The 20,606-nt window shown below is 36.5% G+C and overlaps 1 protein-coding gene across 1 annotated transcript in view; it reads left to right on the plus strand.

Moving 5' to 3' along the window:
- Positions 1–20,606, plus strand: part of MAP3K1 (mitogen-activated protein kinase kinase kinase 1) — a 58,714-nt gene that overhangs the window by 30,862 nt on the left and 7,246 nt on the right. Inside the window, exons 2-14 of the mRNA XM_075726120.1 lie at positions 5,295–5,445; positions 8,003–8,206; positions 9,956–10,156; positions 11,071–11,187; positions 11,746–11,894; positions 14,211–14,332; positions 15,114–15,195; positions 15,327–15,504; positions 16,302–16,592; positions 17,040–17,161; positions 18,224–18,315; positions 18,561–18,750; positions 19,066–20,344. Of these exons, the coding sequence (XP_075582235.1) occupies positions 5,295–5,445; positions 8,003–8,206; positions 9,956–10,156; positions 11,071–11,187; positions 11,746–11,894; positions 14,211–14,332; positions 15,114–15,195; positions 15,327–15,504; positions 16,302–16,592; positions 17,040–17,161; positions 18,224–18,315; positions 18,561–18,750; positions 19,066–20,344 (3,178 nt within the window). The remainder of the gene's footprint in view (positions 1–5,294; positions 5,446–8,002; positions 8,207–9,955; positions 10,157–11,070; positions 11,188–11,745; positions 11,895–14,210; positions 14,333–15,113; positions 15,196–15,326; positions 15,505–16,301; positions 16,593–17,039; positions 17,162–18,223; positions 18,316–18,560; positions 18,751–19,065; positions 20,345–20,606) is intronic.

Genomic DNA, 20,606 nt, shown 5'->3' on the forward strand with positions numbered 1-20,606 from the left:
ATTATTACCAAACTAGTAGAGGTGTAGACTCAGTAGTTCTCATTTTAGAGCCAAATAACAGAATGGTTTTTCTCTCATGTCTTCACATTCTGTACAGGTTTGTTTCCCTTTTACAGAAAAATGCTGGAAGAAATAGGATATATTCTAGCTTCTAAAACTACTTTGATGTAAAGATGCAGTGGCTGTCACCTGATGGTGTTTTCCAACAGGGGCTCTCTCACTGCAGCTTGGGATCCCCAGGGCAGCAGAGGTTCCCCAGGAACCTGCTGGGTGTTACGTTTCTCTGTTTAATTACACCTGGGTGCCATTTATGCTTTTTCTGTATTTTTATAACATATAAATGTATTTTATGTTTCAAAATGTACGTAGAAGATACAAGCTTATTTGAGGTAAATACAAGGGTGTTCATAATGCTGAATGCTTGTTAGTGATTCATCGAAATGACCTAAGTGGCATTTTTTTAATGTGAGTGAAAGGCAAACAGCGGATGTAGAGTACCACTCAATATATACTCCTTTGTAGCTTCAGTGGATGGTGTGTTGGCCAAATGAAGGGACCCTACATTATTCTGAAGGGAAGATGATAAAGAGCTATTGGAGAAGCTGAGGCACCTAGAAAAAAAGAAATATGATGATTATTTTCCCTTTTGTGTTTGTCAGGTACTCTAACCGAAGAATAGAACTTAATTTCACACTTACATAACATTTGGCTAAAATCCCTGTAACTACTTGAGGAAGCCAGATTCATTAGTCTCTATGAAGTAGTGTTCAATGCTGTCTTGAAGTGGCAGTTGCTGCCATTTAGTACGAGGCTGAGAAAGTTCCCTGTTAAGTTTTTCATTTTATTAGAATGTGCCATACCTGATCCTTTGCTTTGTTAGGATGGACACGAATGGTTAGATGATAGATGCCATCAGTAGTGGCATAAGGAGGACAAGGAATGGGAGACTGGCAGGAGGACAGACCATGCCTTGGCCATCTTGATCTGATTTGGTTTTTTACAGATCTGGATATCATTAAAAATGCTTAATGATGAAGGAGAAACTGTGAGCACTACTGGAACTGTTAGTGGCAAGAAGTTATCTAAAACAGTAATAGCTGTCCTTAATTCAGGGAATGGCTAACTTTTGTCCCTGCCCCACACACTGAGTGTTGCTCCTAGCATGCCTCCAGGCCAGCTGACTAGCCCAGTGTTCGTGGGACCTGTTGAGGCTTGGATTGCAGGTAGCTGGGTGCCCATATTCTTAATTCTTGCTTAAGGTCCCCAAAATAAGCTCTGTACATTCCATCTAAGCTTGCCCCCAGTATTGATTGTCACGATCTATGGCATTTGCACTGAGCAGAATATATAACTTCTCCCATATTTGTTCCTTCTCATTCAGTGCTTTTCCATCAAACCCCGGGCTCTACTCCTCACAACCTGTTGTTGTTAAATGCATTGATTATTTTGATAGAGCTGCTGTGTGACCGCTTTTGTTCATGAATGTTTTCTGTGGTCATCCATGGTTAGACCACTGCTAGTATGCAAGTTACCTTTGCTAACTTGCTTCAGCCAAAAAAAAAAAAAAAAAAAATCTCAGCAGCTAATAACCTTTTTCCTCCCTATGATAGGGTGTTTGTGGATACAGCAGACAGAACTTCCCTTTTCTTGGTGAATTGACTCTTTCCTATTTCAGAATTTGCCTTTTTCTTGTTGTTTTCTTGTTGCCAATAAAATCTGGTCAAGTGTGGCTATTGGATTTGCCCAAATAAGATGGCAGAGAAGCCAAGACATCTAACTGTTTCTAAATGTTGAGAAGCACAGGAAAATAAATTGGAGCTGTGATTCAGCTTTCATATACCATTGTATGCCCTTTGTAAGAAAACTACTTGCAGAGAATTAAATTCACTGAGCTATTCAGAAGTAAAACTTGCTTGTGTATTTCACAATAGTTTGCTAAACAACATGTGTATTGTATACCTTGTTTTAAAATATTGAATCGTTGATCCATAGAGAACAAGTTGTTAATAATCTAACTAAAACGCAGAAACAAAGGACAATGTTTTGCCTTATCTATTGCAGAAGATGTTGCAGTACACTGTTTCCATGCAGTACATTAATCTTGCTGTATTTAGTTTTATAGTTCATGAAGCAAATAATCCAAAGTGAATAATGTCATTATTAATGTGCAGACCACTGAGCTTATGCATTAAAAAACAGTAGTGATCACACTGTTGAGCTTGCTTAGTACTTTAGAATTAGAATTTAGATCCATTTCTTTGGAATTTCTTGACTAATAATACAGCAGCTGATGTCTGTGCACTTAAAACTACTAATAAAAAGAACTTAAAAATTAAAAGTTTAAAAATTTAGTGATGCCTTGGGCAGGGGCAGGTGGGGTGCAAAGTGTCAAAGTTAAATTTTACCTGGAAAAAAACCTTGTACCTTTTTTGCTTGATTCATGAAAAGCTGAAACATTAAAGAGCAAAATCCTCGCTTCCTTATGAAGTAGAGGGTGGGCTGTTGAGAAATGTCAGATTCCCTGGTCCAGGCTAGCGTGTTCTCTGAGACTTGGGTTTTTTTGGCCTGCTTCTTAGCTTTGTTACTGCTGTTCAAATAAAGCACTACCTGGCAGTCACTTAAGCAAATTGATAACTTGACTCATGAATAGGTTTTGCTGTAATGAAGATCAGAATGCTCAGTACCCTGCAGGGTTAAGTCCTTGGTGGAATATGCTCTGGATTTCTTATTTTTATTTTGTGCTGGGGTACAGTGATATGGAGACTGGCAACCTAGCCATGGTCATGTAGGAAAACTTCAGCTTGCCTGGAATAGATGAGCAGGTTTACTTTAGATTAAAAAAAATAATTAAAAAAACCCTGCAAGTTTCGGGCCACAAAGTGAGGATGTCCTTGCAGTATGCAGGAGCTTTGTGCAGTCACAGGAAAAATATTTTTTCCACAGACCCAACAGTATAAGAATGTTTAATAAATATTTTAGTCAAGCTTGAGTTAAAATGTGAAGTTTTTTTGAGCACTTCGGAAACTGTGTTCTATAAAAATGCACATAACAACTTAAATTCTTCAAAAAGATAGCCATGGTTTACTAAGCAAAAGCTTTCAGACTGGGTTGGTCTTTCCCACTCAGTTGGTCTTTCCCACCTGCATGGAGGAAAAGCACAAGAGTTCTTTGTGCAGGCGAGAGTAGATCGGTTTAGCTGTCACATGAGAGGAAGATAGTTGCTTTTGCTTTTTAGAGAACAAGTACAGATTGTGAAGCCTCCACTGTTGTATTACATTGTTCATGAATTCAAGTCTGAGGGCCTCTAAAAGACTTTTTTTATATCAGTTAGGAAGTTAATCATGATTATATGAACAAATGAAATACTGTGTCATTCTTTCACTGCTGGGACAGTGTTTTCTGTCTTGTATACAAAGTATTCATGCAACTGAGATGGTTCATGCCATGGAATAACTAATATAAAAACAGAGTATTTTTAACTTGCACCTATATTATTTCAGAGCTGTACTGTACTTATGCAAAGATTTTTGTCTTCGAACTGATTTTTTGACTGAGGAAAAAATGCAGAGTTGACCCTTTTTATGCGATAGGTTTTCCCCTATTTTAAACTTTTAGGCACGTTCTCCATTTGGACTCTACTTGTTGCTATAATATCTTTTTTTTTCATGAATTATCACTAGGTATTTTTGTCTCTGTTTCTAGAAATTTTCTTTGTCCCAGCATTGAATTCCATAATATTGTTTTCTATGTCACTTGCATTAGTTTTGAAGTTAAGCAAGCATTAATGCTTAACCACTGAAAAAAATGTTCATTCTTAGGTGGATTGTGTTTCTATTTATAAATATTTTTAAGTCTTTAATTGCTAGACACAGTTCTGAGTGTCTAAAATCAGTTACTAACAGTAGGTTTAGATGTTGCTTGAAAGAAAATGTATTTTGTTTACAGTATCCATCTGCTTATTACGTTTCAGCACTGAACAGGAAGAGTTATTTCCTGCCTCAGAATACTTTGTTTCCTTTGTCTCTACAATGAGAGAAAAAAAAATAACTGGAGTATTCCTTCTGACCAGCAAAAACTTCTTGTTTTTCTAAGTAGGGATTTGTGATAAATGAACCTTAGTAATATATTGCTGATGAACATAGGGATTGTGATTTTAACATAACCTTATTGCAATCAGTGTTACAGGGAATATGTTGTAGGTCATCATACAGTACATAAATGTAGTTTTAACTGCATAGCTAAATGTTTTAGAAGCTGAAGACTGCAGGCGTGACAGCAGCAGTTGTAACTGAACTATTTTATAGTCTTATCTTCCACTTTAAGTTGTGATTTTTATTTTTGAAATAAAATTTCATTTTGAGAGTTGACTTAATCAAGCTTGCTTATTTTTAAAGGCAGCTAACTTGAAGAAGATGGGTGGGGATCGTGGGCTGCTGCTTAAGAATGTGGTTTTCTTGGTGATTTAGCAGATAGCTCAACAGAATCAGGAAATCTTCTAGACTGTTCATGTTTGTTTTTCAGTGTCTGACAGTATTTTTTGCTTTTTTGTTGTTGCCAGTAATCACAAGCAACTACTTTGCTGTAGGTCAAAGAAGTACAAGCCCAGATGGATTACGCTTTCATTTTACAGATACAAACTTGCTGTGAATTTTGCTATAATTATAGCTAACTTGAAGAGCTTTTGAGTCATCAGTCACTCAGAAAGCAACTCTCAAGGCCACTAGCCTTGCTTTCATGACTTCTGTGTCTATTTTAAACATACTTACTGTATATTAGTTTAGAAGTCCTCTTATTTGAGGAAGAGTTCATGTATAGGAAGAGGCACTACGTACATGGTTTCATCCTTGTGCATCCTATGAAGATGGAAAATTTCACCATTGATTTATATTCATTTTGTAAATTGTTTTAAAAAAGGGATTGCAAGCTTTGAATTGCCAAGGAATGCACAAACTATCACAACACTTGTGAAACCTTTGGTGAATGACATGACATAGGGTAATTTTTGTATTGGTTTAATATTTGCCAAGACCTTCCTTTTTACTGGGTGTCCAATGTTAGAAGCAATACATGCATTTTAAAGAAATAACCATCAAACAGGTATGCTGCAAATGGCATACTACCAAATTAGTTGTAACTCTTAAAGGGCTTGCTGCAGTCAGTTGGAGGTAATGTTTTAGCAGCTGTGTTGTAAGGAGAGGAAGAATAGGATAGCACAAAGTTTTAGAATGCTGTGGTGTTATATACTTTAACTAAAATTAATTGTGGTTATGACTATTTTTTTTTCTTTGCTGTAGTCGTGACATGGAGAATAAAGAAACCCTCAGGGGGTTGCAGAAGATGGATGACCGCCCAGAAGAGCGCATGATCAGGGAGAAACTCAAGGCAACGTGTATGCCAGCCTGGAAGCATGAATGGCTGGAAAGAAGAAGCAGGAGAGGCCCTGTGGTAAGTGGCACTGATGGAAGGGCAGTATCTGTAACAGCTATTACAAGTAAAAATCCCTTAAATTTCTTTCCATTAGAAACCTCTTTTTCTGAACAATTTGCATACTCTTAATTATGGTCCTCCTGCTCATTTTTTATGAGTGGTTGACAGGAAACTGTGGCTGACTTTCTGAAATGTATGCATTTATTAAGGTTTATTTTTAAGAAAAAGTCGTATAGCTGTGCTGCTTTCTGTAGTATAAAATAATACCGTGACAACACTGCCCTCTAATGTCAACAACAAAAGTAGCTCCTATTCATTAGGTAAAAAGTTTGAGTGCAAAACTGCATTATAGTGCTTTGTACTCCCTTGATTCTTAGGGGTTTCATGACTTCACCTTTCCTTAGTTTGAAAATGTTAAAGTTTTCTGTGTATTGTAACAGAAGTGTATGGAATTTTTGCTAGATTAAAAAAACAAACTAGAACCAGAAAAAAACCAAAGCTGAGTAACTCCTTCACACAAGTCTCAACTGCTAAACTTCTGATGCTAGAGTATTCTGTTAGCCCTTTGGGTAATGCTTTTCTATAAACGGCTTGGAAGTGGTTTTAAGAAATTGTGGGCAGATCAAATCTGAAGCTTATTAAGCATAGTTACAATTCTATTCAGTATAATGCTGGTTAATTAATAGCCATTAGTTACCCATAAGTGTAGTTGCATTGGTTGATGTGACTCCCGTGTACCAATGTGACTCCCATGTACCACTTGGTGGGAGTGCTAATTTAAAGCTAAGATCATCTGATGCAGTAAACAACTGTTTGGGGACAGCTTTTCTAGAATAGAAATAAGAGGGTTCTGTTGGTAACTTTCGGTCATGAGAAAGAACATTGAAAATACTTACAAGTGCACCAAAAAAGCAATACCTCAATGGGTCAAATAACACAAAACAATTTTTACTTTAAAAATTTTTAAATGCATCTTGGTTATTGCATAGCTTTAAATTGTTTCCCTGCTCAGCCCACTTCCCTTGAGGTTTCTGGGGTTTTAATACAACTTCACGCACTCCAGATTCTCAATTACTACTATTTTATGTTTTAAATGTTTTCAAGCACTAGCAGGTGATAACTATAACTTGTCCATAGGCACAGGAGTTTGCATTCTGACCTTCCAGGAAAGAAAAAGCATTACAGTATTTGGTAGGAGGAAAAAAAGGCTGCATTGCTTTTTATACTTCTCCTTTATCCTGTTCACTTTCATAATCAGATAGCAGTATATTTAAACACAATAGCAACAAATGTTTCTGAAAAGTTCAGGTTTGCAATACATTAAGTGTGGTGACTTCTTAAAGCAAAATGAGCAGTGCTTGGATCAAGGCTGTAAATGCAGATTTTTCTTCTTTTAGGCAGTGCCTAACTGCTAGACCACAACCTCCTCATTGTCCTCTTCTCCCAGTAGCCTGGTGAAACTGAAATGCATTTCTGGATAGTGGAATAGCTTCAGTTGGATGAGTTAAAAGCTTCAGTTTCCAATGGCATTTCATGCTATTTGTGGATTGTGAATGCAGTCCAAATCATCAGATAGAAAGGCACTGCATCTGGATGTCTCTTCCTCCCCATACCCTGAGCTGGGAAAGCACCTTCCATTTTTTGCCTAAATCAGAGACCTCTGGAACTTTCTAGAAGAGGTGTGTGCTGTTAATGTGAAGTGTTACTTGGAGCTTCCTTCCACCTTTGAGTCAAGCCACTAAGACATGGAGGAACGTAGAACTAAAACTGAATCTGCCCACTGTGACTGCTTTTAATTTGATTCCCAGGGGTCTTACTGTTTTCATGCATTATGTGGGTCTGAGAGGCAGGCAGCTGAAAGTTGTCTTGAAATATTCCATACCTCAGTGTCAAAATTCAGTGCTCATGCAATAAAGCACTGTATTAGACGTGTATATACTCTGCTTAAGTACATGTGTCTATGCATGTAGTGCAGCACTGTGCATGGTGATTAGCTCAGATACCAGATGTGGTGTAGCTGTTTTACTTGTACGGCAGGCAGAAAACCCAGGTGTGATTCTCATAGGGTACGGCACACCTTAATTTGCAGCATTGCCTCCAGGTTTAAAGTAATTTTTACTTTGCAACAAGTGTTGTGCTGTAGAAATAGCAACCCTAGTATTTCTCACTGATACTGTGTATAACAGATGGATCCAACATTATCGCTCTTAATAAGCAGATAATGCTGGTAGAAGAAAATTCTTTTGGCTCCTACTATCCAAATGGGAGAACTACTGTCCTTTGAGATATCAGGAATGGCAATTACAGAAGTACTTTGAGTATCAAATCAGTTACTGCCACAACTAAGTGGAACAAATGGACAGAGAAAAAAGTTCTTGCTTTTGTGTTGTATATAGATTAACAAGGTAACACCTATTAGATGTTTAATATTAGAACCTAGGGATTATGCAAATGTTGGATGTCTGGATGATGGCTTAATTACATAATGCTAGCAAAACAAGTTTTGATTAATTTGTTTTGCTTTAGTCTAAAATGATCAATTTGTAATTCTAACACATGGTTTAATTCCTGCAAGGTGGTGAAACCTATCCCCGGGAAAGGAGATGGAGCAGAAATGAACAAAGTCTCTCTAGAATCTCAAGCTGAAGGACAAAGCACTGCTTCACCTACACAGAAAGGAAGACGTAGTCCTTCTCCTAGTAGCTCCTCTTCATCATCTTCTAGGACGGTTAAATCTGAATCTCCAGGTGTTAGAAGAAAAAGGGTATCTCCAGTGCCTGTAAGTTGCAAGCTGCAATGTAATTTTTAATTTGGCTATATTCTGCAATCTTTTGCTTATAGAGGCAATTAATCCTCCCTGTGTAGGGCAAGATGCTAATATAAAGGGATTATGACAGGTTATTGCTTGAGTGAGATACGCGGAGCATATCTCACATTACGCTGCTCGTGTGGAATTTTATTCTCTACTCTTAGGTGTGTGTTTTCCTTTTAATTCAGTCCTGCTTTCAGTTTTTATTTCTAGGAAATAAATCAATAAATATACTCAGTCATGAAGACATGTATGTTCTCTTAGCTTGATTTGCACGAAGAGGTGCTAGTAGTTTGGTTTTTTTCCTGTAGTTTTGCATGTCGGTTCTTCAGGCAGGTATATTCCATCAGGGATAGGATTGTTGACTGGATTAAGATTTCTGCAGAAAATTGTTACTGGTATGCTATTTGTGATCCTCTATTCCAGAACTGATCTTTATGTACAGATCAGGGAAGATTTAGATATGTGCATTGTTAGAAGACTAAAGTCGCTGTCATTACATATGAGAAGATCTGGAATAGAATGTTTTGAGCAATAGCAACTGGCTTCATTAAAGAAGATCAAGAGTATAATATTTTGAGCAATAGTATCTAATAGGTTTGCTTGTTATAAAAATGCTCATCCACAGTTAAGCTTCAGTTGACTTGTCTACAACTTCACAGTGCAATAAGGTCTAATTGTTTTTATTGTCCCATTGCTCTAAACAAAATTTCCAAAATCAATTAAAACATGTGCTGCCATTCCTGTGAACTAGGGATGAATATTACAAGCTACAGCCCTGCAGCACAGTGCCTTTCCTCTTGACAAGAGAAATTGAAAGGTTAAAAAAAAAAAAAACCCAAACCACAAATGAAAACCACAACAACCCACCAAACTATCTGATTTAGTCTTTGATCCCTTTCTACTTGATTGTATTTCTTTGTTTTATATTAACCTTTCACATGAAAAAACTTAGACGTTCAGGCTATCTTTTACTTAACTGATGGACAATGAGTCAATTATAACCTACACCATAACATAAAATTCAAAGTGGATATAAATGAAAGCAGAAGATTTGAAATTGGACAGAGCCATTAATGCATCTTATAATGTTATAAATGTGAAGAATTTAAATGAAAACAATATTAATAAAAGGTTGGGCCATTGAATTTTTGATCATGGGGAAACAAAACAAGAAAAAGAAACCTCATCCTGAGCTGAAAGTTGCTTTAATTGTGCAAAGGAGAGGAAGCTGTATCCTTTTTCCTTTTCTTTGGAATTTCTTCAACTTTTGTTCTTCACTGAGCATATATTCCCTTTTGTAAACTGTAGTCATAGGATTTCTTCATTTATGAAATGTATTAGCATTATAACCTTATATAATAATTTCTTGTATTGAGTCACAATCTATGATTATCTTCTGATGGAATTATACTTGCTAATTCAGTAATAATATGGTAAGGCAACCAATGAATTGCATCCATTTTCAAGTCTTTACTAGACTGCTTTTCTGTCGTAACGTCAGACAATTTCAGGTACAAAATTTCAGTTTTTCTGCCGTCAAGTTCTGGGCATGGAGAAAAGTAATCCTTTTAAAATCATATAGTCTGAGCAGGTTGTAGTAGTTTCAGGTTTCGGGCACTCTCTTATTCTGTTGTCATTTGGAGGGGAAAAAAACCCCAACACCTAATTAAACTTACTGTTGTCCTGGAAATGCTTATGATGGAACTGCTTATGTAGTTTCAGAGTGGACGAATAACACCACCTCGACGAGCCCCATCTCCAGATGGCTTCTCTCCATACAGCCCTGAGGAAACAAATCGTCGTGTCAACAAAGTTATGCGAGCCAGGCTGTACTTGCTGCAGCAGATAGGACCCAACTCTTTCTTAATTGGAGGAGACAGCCCTGATAATAAATACAGAGTGTTTATTGGGCCTCAGGTAAAGGATGTTTTTGTGTTGTCTGTAGCTTTTATTAATTTATAGTTAATCTTGGAAAAATGTGCAAAACCAAATTAGATCGAGTTAGTCACCAACCCATGATAAGGGTTCTTTAAAGTAATGTTTAAAAGTTGTAATCTGTGCTCATGTAATATAAAGATCAGTTTGTATTTTGTCAAATATGTAGCAAGTATATTAGTTTTGTCTAAAGTTTCCCTTTAAAAAAAACCAAAAAAACCCCTCTAGTTTGGAAGCAATTACTATTGCCCTGTCCGTTTTGCATTCCTAGAAGTGGCTCTGAATTATGTATCTTAAGTACTTTTGGCCTAAATTTGGCCGCTTCATTTTCCTAGTTCTGACTCTGGAACACTTTATTTCTGCTATTCATGGGATATATATATAGATGACAAGCACATGACGTAATTCCTTTAATGGTGTGATAATTTCATTAATACCCATAGAGAGGCCCTTTTTGTAGACTTTCATAGTACTAATGTGATGCTGCATTGCGGAACATCTAAGTTTTTGAGTAAACAGAAGCATCTCATTTAGGTTTGATCGCTGTCGTGTTATGGGTATATGGTGATTATATGCATAAATTCCTTCTAGTATGAAGTGTAGCAATAGCTTCAGTTGATTTAAAAAAAAATTTAAAAGGGAGGGGGGTGTCAGTTGAAAACTGGTGTAATAACTCTCTGCTTTTCCATGTATATTCCTGAAAAATATTTTGGCAATTTACATTTTCTATAAGGCCATGAAAGAAGACATTTATGCCTATATTTGAAATAGTTTGCATAAATGACTACTTTTTGCAGGGAGTGGGTAGTATATATGCTATGATGCACTTAAATGTGGGAAAATTATCTATGTAATTATCAATTCAGTAGAACCTTAGCATATACTTTTCTTTGCAGACCTGTAGCTGTGGCCGTGGGACATTTTGTATTCATCTGCTGTTTGTTATGCTGCGGGTGTTCCAGCTTGAACCCTCAGACCCAATGCTCTGGAGAAAGACACTGAAGAACTTTGAGGTAATTGTTTTCTAATAGATCTAATGGCAGATCTAAAATACACTCCAGATAAGAGTCTTTGGGACATTGTCTTAAAAATGCTGAAAACTGTTGCTTTTCAAAGCAACAAGAATATATGTTTTTAATTATATCTTTAACTCAGTCTCAAGAACTTTGTAAGCAGAAAAAAAATAGCTGCAAATAAAAGATGTAACTAAAACATAGAGCACTGTAGTTTAGTAAGTGATTCAAATCTTGGAATTTCTACTCAAATTTGTATATTTGTCTCGCTGATAAACTGAAAGGTAAACAGAATTAGGGTCTTCAGAAGTAATTGGTTGTATAGCTAAAGCTGTTGTTTATTTTTAATAAGAAAATATGTTTTTGTTGTAAAGTGTTTCTTGTGATCTGTTTATTAGTAAGACTTCTGAAATTCCTGCTTCTGCTACTACTGCTAATGCATTATTGTGAAGGTGAATAGATCTTTTTTTAGCAATAGTTAAGCTTCAGTAATATTACTTTTAAGTACAAGCTATTCATAGCATAAATACGACTGTTGCTATCTTTTTCTGATGTTAGGTTGAGAGTTTGTTCCAGAAATATCACAGTAGGCGTAGCTCGAGGATCAAAGCTCCATCTCGTAACACCATCCAGAAGTTTGTCTCACGCATGTCCAATTCTCATACATTGTCATCATCTAGTACTTCCACATCTAGTTCAGAAAACAGGTTAGTATTTTTCTAAAGGAATTAAAAACCTTATTCTATAGTTTTCTTCTAATTTTGGAGGTTTAGAATCACCTACATTCTTTTTGTTCAAAGCTGCTTTCATGTCAAGCCATGTTAAGTCTCTGTATTTGCAAACAATCGACTCAAGCATACATTAGTCACTGTGGTACCAAGTGGGCATATTTGCTTTATAACTTCTGTTTGAAAAATGTTAAGTAGAGTTGTGAAACAAATTTTTTTGACCCTTTCTGAATCTGGGAAACAAACTTTTGAAATATAAGTGCAAGACTGAAGCATATATTAACTTTGGAAACCTGTTTGTGTGCATTTGTTCAAATGTTCACAGCATTTGTGCAAATGTTGACAAATGAAGAAATGTGATTTTTCTTTTTCTCTTGTTCTGCTTCGGAGAAATGCTTGTGCCTGTGACAATATACTGAAAAACTTTTGGGTAAATGCACTCTTGTTTTTTGTAAACATATGTTAAAAAATATATAACAATATAAGCATATATTTTAAAAACCCACTTCATGTAAAATGGGTAATTACATTATTTTAAGGAAGCTAATAAACTATAAGAATCTTAATAGTTTAAACAATATTAAGCAACGCCTTATTTATCAATTTTAAGTGATGTTTGATTCTGACACCCCCACCCCCCCGATTTCTACTACTTGAGTGCATTTACATGCTCTTTTCCTTGATTTTGGAAAGATACTGGTTAATTTTTTAAACAAGTGATTTGTGCATGCATTAGTGGGTGAACAGACATCTTCTAGAGGTCAAATGACAGAAGGCAACCTAAACTGAGGCTTTCTTTTGTGTAAAGGGAAACCTAACTTAAGGAGTACCTTGATATGTTACTTTGTGATAATAAGCCTACAGTTAGATGAATATATTCAGATAGGTTTATAATTCTGATGTACAGATTGTGACCTTAATTTCTTGTAATCTTTTACTTATTTTTCCAAACTGCCAAATTGTGTCGCTGTAAATAATTTGCATAAACAAAGCAGTTAAATACATAATCTACTCTGGAACTACTTATCTGGCAAGCCAGTTCCTTTAATGTAGATACGTTGTGTAGGAAAGAATAGAATAGAATTGGCTTCACTGGATTGTGAACTTCACTGCATTAGTTCTCGGTTTTTTACAGGATGAAAGATTTTTCAGTTGTTTGCCAGTACACCTGATGATTAGTTCCTAGCATTACTGGTTCAATGAGATAAGTTGCTGTTTTGTGCAAGTCTAATGTTGCATGATATAAATATTGGAGAACACTGAATGTAAGATTCATTTGAGTTAAAAGTTTAATCAGTTCTAATAATTACTGTGACTTGCAATTATTTTACTACTAATTCTTCAGAGATAAGTTTTACATTAATTCTTGTGTTCCTATACTTGCTGTGGCAATGAATTTTTCACTGTAAGCTTATTTTTGTGGATTTTTCAAGGCTAAAAACAGTGTCAACCATTTGCAAGGAAACAGAAGTGAATATATGTGTATAGAAATTTTTGCTATGAACAGTAAGAGTTTTGCACATTTAAACAATATTACAGAAGATTAAAATATGTGGTTTTCACTACGTGTTGTTGAAATTCAAAATAATTTTTCTGGCTAAATCTCTGGTTATACGTGTTTAAAAATTAAGGTGGGGTATATAAAATGGAAGCAGCATGTAAAACAGGGAATTTTTTTTTTTTTAAATCCCCATGTGATGTGTAGGTATGTTAGTGTTCATGTGAATCTATTGCATCTGTTTCTGTTTGTGGCAGACAGTTCTTGAGTGGCTGTTATCCTCTGTTAATTTTTTGAGTTTTACATAACGTTATTCAAATAGTGTTTACAGTTTCCTGTAATGGGCTAATGAGTACCTTGTGACTCAATATGCTGAAAGGAGTGTGATGGAAAACAATGTGGGTAGCTTTCAAAACATAAGAATTTCTTAGGTTTTCAAAACCAAATGATAAGTAAAAAAGCAAAGGCTGGTTTGTTTAAAGAAGCCCTAGGGGAAAAAAAAGTAAGTGCCCAAGGTTGGGCCTTTCAATCTCTAATCGGATTCTGACCTAGTTTGAAAAGATGTCAGGAATTTTATGACTTTCCCTTTCATTTCAACAAAGTGTTGTCTGTACTCAGTGCTTCTAAAAATTTGGTTGCTTACTTATCCAGACCAGGGTTGAGGAGAATGATTCATGAATAGCCTATAGTTATTTGGATTGACTGTTCCAAACTGGAAGTTAATCTTTTTTCACTATTAAAGCTTGTTCTGAATTCTGATATGCCACTTTTACAATCACAAATATCTATTTTTATAGTATGAAGGATGAAGAAGAACAGATGTGCCCCATTTGTTTGTTAGGCATGCTGGATGAAGAGAGCCTAACTGTGTGTGAAGATGGCTGCAGGAACAAATTACACCACCACTGCATGTCAATATGTACGCTGTCATCTTTGTGTTGTTAAGTTCTGGTGACTCTAAATATGCAAAAGTATTATAACTTAGTGTGTTTTCATTGGGGATTTTTGTTTGTTTTAGAAGTGAAAAAAAAAAACCCCAAAACAAAAAAACAAAACCCCCAAATCAGAAACCTGTTCTTAAGTGATGACAGATAGCTCTTTGATAGTTTGATATCTTTTGGGTACTATCGATATGCCTTATTTTATCAAGTTACTCACAAATCAAGTTTGTAATTTGATGCTTTGAGAAAGAAGTTAACTGCAGGTCTAGAAGTTTAAGCCTCTTTTACCCGAGTAAAGAGATGATGTCCAATTAGAGCAAGATTAGGAACAGACTTAGCCCTCTGTGATTTGCATGCAAGTCATCTGCTATCAGCTAGGATTACATAGTGAATTACCAGTACACTTACATACTACTTTAAATGAAGTACATAAAGAGTTACAGTTTGCTTTAACAAATAAAATTCCATCTCCCGTATTTTACTACTTTTGAAGAAGTATTGCCTATGTTTGAGGTACAAAAGGAACTGCATTTCAGTTCAAAACTTTTAATATTAATTGTAGTGCTAAACTGAAGCATTTTCTGTATGAAAAAAAAATGCTTAAATGCCTGTATTTCTCAGGCTGCTGCAAATGGCTCAGTTAAGAAGCACTTATCGTGAAACTAACCTTCTTCAGTAAAACTTAGAAATAGTAATGCCATCTTCTTGTTTTATATACTGTAAAACTGAAGTACATATTATCCTGTTGCTGTGTTTCAGGGGCAGAAGAATGCAGAAGAAACAGAGAGCCACTTATCTGTCCACTTTGTAGATCTAAATGGAGATCTCATGATTTCTACAGGTAAGGATTCAGTCTGTGTATAACAAACTGTCTGTTTCTGGATCCTTAGTTGATGTTCCTAAATATACTGAAGTATTTACTTCAGTAAATGTTTCATTTGTTAATCCACGTTATTTGTTGTTAATCTGTAGTCATGATTTGCCAAGCCCTGTGGATTCTTCTGTTCTCCGTGTGGTTCAGCAACAAACTCAGCAGCAATCTACAGCTGGATCACAGAGAAGAACTCAAGATAGCAATTTTAACCTTACACATTATGGGGTCCAGCACATCCCTTCTGCCTATAAAGATTTAGCTGAGCCATGGATTCAGGTAGCTTTTACTTTGTAAAAGAAGCTTCAAATGCAAAAACTGATTTTGAACTGTTTTGCTAGATTCGTCATACTAATAATTCAAAAACTTACTCTGAATCCCATCAGCTTTATGGTTGATTATTATTGGAAAGAATTATATTTAACTTGCATCAGAAGAGAAGGTTTTCCAGTCTTGTTTCAACTGGGGTTTCAGTTTTGGACTCCCATCTCAGGACTCATATTAAAGGTCCATGTGATAAAATGTAGTATTCTTAACTCTAGCTTTGGTTGTGCAAGTGTGACATAAATATAAAGTTGGCACTTACTGTTACCCAAGTTGTGCTGCAGGAGCTGAATGACCTAAATAACTTCTAGAGTCAGGAGGTGGATTCAGCTGAGCAGGGGTCACACTTAAGTGAGAGAACTCGTATCACCTATCCATTCCAAGTCTGCTCTAATTTTTGTCTGGTATAGCCGGACTTTGGTTTCAGGGTTGTTTATATCAATGTCTAGAAATAAACTCTATACTGAAAAAATAAAAATTCAAAGTGAATGAAGCCATCCATATAGTCATCCTCCCACTTCTCTTAACAGAGTTTTTGGAGAACCAATGACTTACCATTTATGATGTTTCATTTCTATCACAGAATCTTTTTTAAGACACTGTACTTTCTGACACATTTTTGCTGTCAGACTTCTTAAGGTGATTTTTTTTACCAGAAACATTTCTTTCCTCTTTTTGATTGCTCTTCTTAGGTACTTCAGTTGCAGTATCCTTCAGTTTGACTCCTGTAACATTGCTTTTTTCCTTGGCAGGTATTTGGAATGGAGTTAGTTGGCTGCTTGTTTTCTCGAAACTGGAATATACGAGAGATGGCACTTAGACGTCTTTCCCATGATGTTAGTGGTGCTCTATTACTGGCTAATGGTGAAGGCACTGGAAATTCTGGAGGTAGCAATGGAAACAACACAAGTGCTGGAGCTCTGGGAGCAGCTAGCGGGTCATCTCAGACCAGTATCTCAGGAGATGTGGTGGTGGAATCCTGCTGCAGTGTGCTGTCCATGGTCTGTGCTGACCCTGTCTACAAAGTGTATGTTGCTGCTTTAGTAAGTAGCCATTTACTCATTGTATTCTAGTAATTTTGAAGTTACTTCATGTTTGAAGGGGAGGGAAAGGGAAGGAGATACATGAAGTCAGGAATACTAGTAATTGTTGTTGAGCACCACTGGTGACTTAACTTTTAACCATCATCTGAAAGCAGGATGAACAAAATCCTCAGCAAGAACGAAATGGCATGACTCCCCTGGCCAAATATAAGGAAATGCTTGCCACAGTGCTAAGTATTAACAGTACTTGTATGACTAGGTTCTTTCCAGTCTCAAAGAATACATGACTAATTCCAACAGTGCATATGTAGTAAGCTATTTATCCTTTGAATGTTTCACTGATCTTTTGAGTACAATTTTATAAAACTATTTACAACTCTCTCAAACAATTTAAAAACCATGCAGCTAATTTGATTTCATATGTATTGCTTATTTCCTTTCTCTTAGAAAACTTTAAGAGCCATGCTGGTATATACTCCCTGTCATACTTTGGCAGAGAGGACTAAACTACAGCGACTTCTTAAGCCAGTTGTTGAGACGATATTAGTTAAATGTGCAGATGCCAACAGGTATGGTGTCTCATGACCTTCAAATTTATTTTGGATTGTTACTGAAATGTCTTGAAGCTTCATTTGTTGCTATTTATGTGGAACTAGGAGACCGTTTATAGTTGGTGGTGAAATAAAATGTGTGGATCATAAGCGTAAATATATCTTGTTTTTGTTAAAGTCTAATTGCTACCAACAAACTTCTGGCTTGAAAGATGTAGGCTTTGAAGGCACCTGTATTTTTCCAACATAATAGATCTTAAATGATACTTTGTTTTCCTAAGGCCTTTCTTCCTCCTTAAAATAAAGGAAGATGTTAGGTGCAGTCATCAACCATTCCCTCCATCTTAGTTGATATTGCTTTTGTCTAATTCTCATGACTCACCTTTAAGCAGTCACAAGTACCCTTCAGCAAGTACCAATCACGTATGTTTCCTACTTCAACAAAAGCTGTTGTACATCTGTGCCATGAAGTGTTAACATAACACTTCTACTTTTTATTTCACAGTCTAATGTTAGGAGATGGCTGTCCTGAGTGAATGCCCTTGGCATTTCTGGCTTGAGTAGGCCTTGTCTTCCTGTTCCAAGCTACCCCATTTGTTCTGCCAGACCAACCATTTCTTCACCTGTACTGTAAACTAGATGCAGACGTCCACCAGCTTGACTTTTGTCTCTTAGGTTTAGCTCCTGAGCAGCATTTCTTCTGTAACTGCAGCTAAAGATGCCCCAGCAATAGTCTTAGCAATACAATATCTAAAGTTAAAGGAATAAGTGAAATAGAACTGTTCCTTGTGTTGCTGCATTCCTGGATTTGGCCTTTTTTTGCAAGAGGATGAGGTCCTATTGGGGTTTTTGTTTATTTATTATGGATAGACATTACATTTCTGGATGTATCCTTGTAAAAAATGTCACAACTATTGGTAGCTTACACATAGAGAATTATAGAAATGTATTGGAATAAAGTGATGTGAAATCATTTTCCATGCCCAGTTCCAAGCTAATGATTATTGAAATATAATGATTAGAATGTTTTTCCTTGAAAGCATCTGCTAAGAGTTATTTTTTGTTTTTAATTTCTTATAGTCGAACAAGTCAACTTTCAGTCTCAACACTATTGGAGATGTGTAAAGGCCAAGCAGGCGAGCTGGCAGTTGGGAGAGAAATACTTAAATCTGGTAATAATAGCTCTTCATATATAATTCAGTTACAATTACAAGTGAATATATTGAAGTGTTTTAAATTTAATGCAGGATTTATGCAATATCAGCACAGCAAAGAGAACAGTATTTCAGCAGTTTGGCAGGGGGATAATTTGGGCACATGATGTGTATTTTTATATGATACAGTTCTGATCTTTATTTAGATCAGAATTTAGACTGTGAACATATCTAATCCTTATTTTATCAACTTTTTTTTATAGGGTCCATTGGTATTGGTGGTGTTGATTATGTCTTAAATTGTATTCTCGGAACCCAAACTGAGTCTAGCAACTGGCAAGCGCTACTGGGTCGACTTTGTCTAATAGACAGACTTCTGTTGGAATTTCCTGGTGAATTTTATCCCCACATTGTCTGTGGAGATGTTTTACAGGCTGATACCATAGTAGACAGGTATTTGCTTACCCTATGTGACTATTACTCTTCGTAGTTGAATGTGGTGTTGGTGATTTCTTCAAAAAAAAATAGTTGTTCTAATTCCTGTAAACAAATAGTATATATTTATATGCAAAAATGCACTTTACAGAGTAAATGGTTGCCTTGTTTAAAAACTTCTGACCTGTAAATCAATTTTAAAGCACCAGTGCAGCAATAAGTTTCCTTTCTACAGCAGAACTGACAGCTAAGTATGTTATCTTGAAGTGGCTTTCTTGGCACTAGTTAACTAGAGCATATCAGGATATAAAACACCTCTTTTCTTTTTTTTAGGTATAAGAAACTTCTCTCCCTCTTAACTCTCGCCTTGCAGTCAATTGACAATTCCCACTCAATGGTTGGTAAACTGTCACGGAGAGTATTTTTGAGTGCAGCAAGAATGGTGGCAAGAGTGCCCCATGTTTTTGTAAAGCTGTTAGAGATGTTGAGTGTGACAAGCTCAACTCATTATGCAAGGATGCGTCGACGTCTGATGGCAATAGCAGATGAAATGGAAATTGCAGAAGCCATCCAGCTAGGCATGGAAGAAATGCAGGCTGGGGAATGTCGACATGAAGACTTTTTGCAGCTACCTGTACCAGATAACTCTCCAGAAGCTACAGAAAGTAATACTCCTAACAATACTGTCCAGTTATCAGGGAAAAGTGGGAAAGGTTTAAGTGATAAAAAACTGAGTGCCAGTCCAGAGGACATTTCTGAGATGCTGGCTGGCCTTGCTGTGGGACTTCCTGTTTCACCAGCAACCACTGAGCAACCAAAGCCAGCCATTCAAACAAAAGGAAAACCCCACAGTCAGTGTTTGAACTCTTCTCCCTCATCCAGTCATTCCCAGTCACTATTCCCAACGCTTTTGTCTCCTTCAAACCCATCTGTACCAGCTGGCACTGTAACAGATGTCTCTAAACTTAGACCTCAGGGATTCGTTCCCTGCAAAATCCCTTTACCTTCTCCTCAAACACAGCGGAAACTTTCTCTCCAGTTTCAGAGAAACTGTTCTGAAAATAAAGAACCAGAGAAACTTTCTCCAGTTTTTACCCAAGCCAGGCCGTTGCCATCCAGTCACATACACAGGCCAAAGCCATCACGACCCACACCAAGTGATGTGAACAAGCAGGGAGAAACCTTAAAAAACAGTATGACACTTGACCTGAATGATATTTCACAGTGTGATGGCAATAGTAGTAGTAGCAGCAGTGCAGTTATACCAAGTGAAGAGACAGTGTTCACACCAGTAGATGAAAAATGTCGATTGGATGTTAATGCAGAGCTCAACTCCAGTATTGAGGACCTACTTGAGGCCTCCATGCCAACGAGTGATGGCACAGTTACATTCAAGTCTGAAGTGGCAGTTCTTTCTCCTGAGCGGGCAGAAAATGATAATACTTACAAAGATGATGTAAATCATAATCAAAAATGCAAGGAAAAGATGGAAGCTGAAGAAGAGGAAGCTTTAGCTATCGCTATGGCAATGTCAGCATCTCAAGATGCCCTGCCAATAATTCCCCAACTACAGGTCGAAAATGGTGAAGATATCATAATCATTCAGCAGGATGTAAGTATACATATGGGAATTTAGTACAAGTCTCAGCTGAGGTTCACTGAATTTATAAAGCAGTGCTGTTATATTTCCAAAGTTACGTAAAACACAAAGGTACTCAATATCCTCTCCTAGGAGTTGGAGTATGAACATTCTGCCACTTGAGGGTGCTAACAGAATCTTTCTGTGGTTATTAAGAAGTTTAGAGAAGGTATTTGGAAGAGAAACATCATGTCATGTACCAATCTTTAAAATGGCAAAGAAGGAAGTGTAAAAG

This window comes from Pelecanus crispus, chromosome Z (assembly GCF_030463565.1).
Source record: "Pelecanus crispus isolate bPelCri1 chromosome Z, bPelCri1.pri, whole genome shotgun sequence".
NCBI classification, from domain to species: domain Eukaryota; kingdom Metazoa; phylum Chordata; class Aves; order Pelecaniformes; family Pelecanidae; genus Pelecanus; species Pelecanus crispus.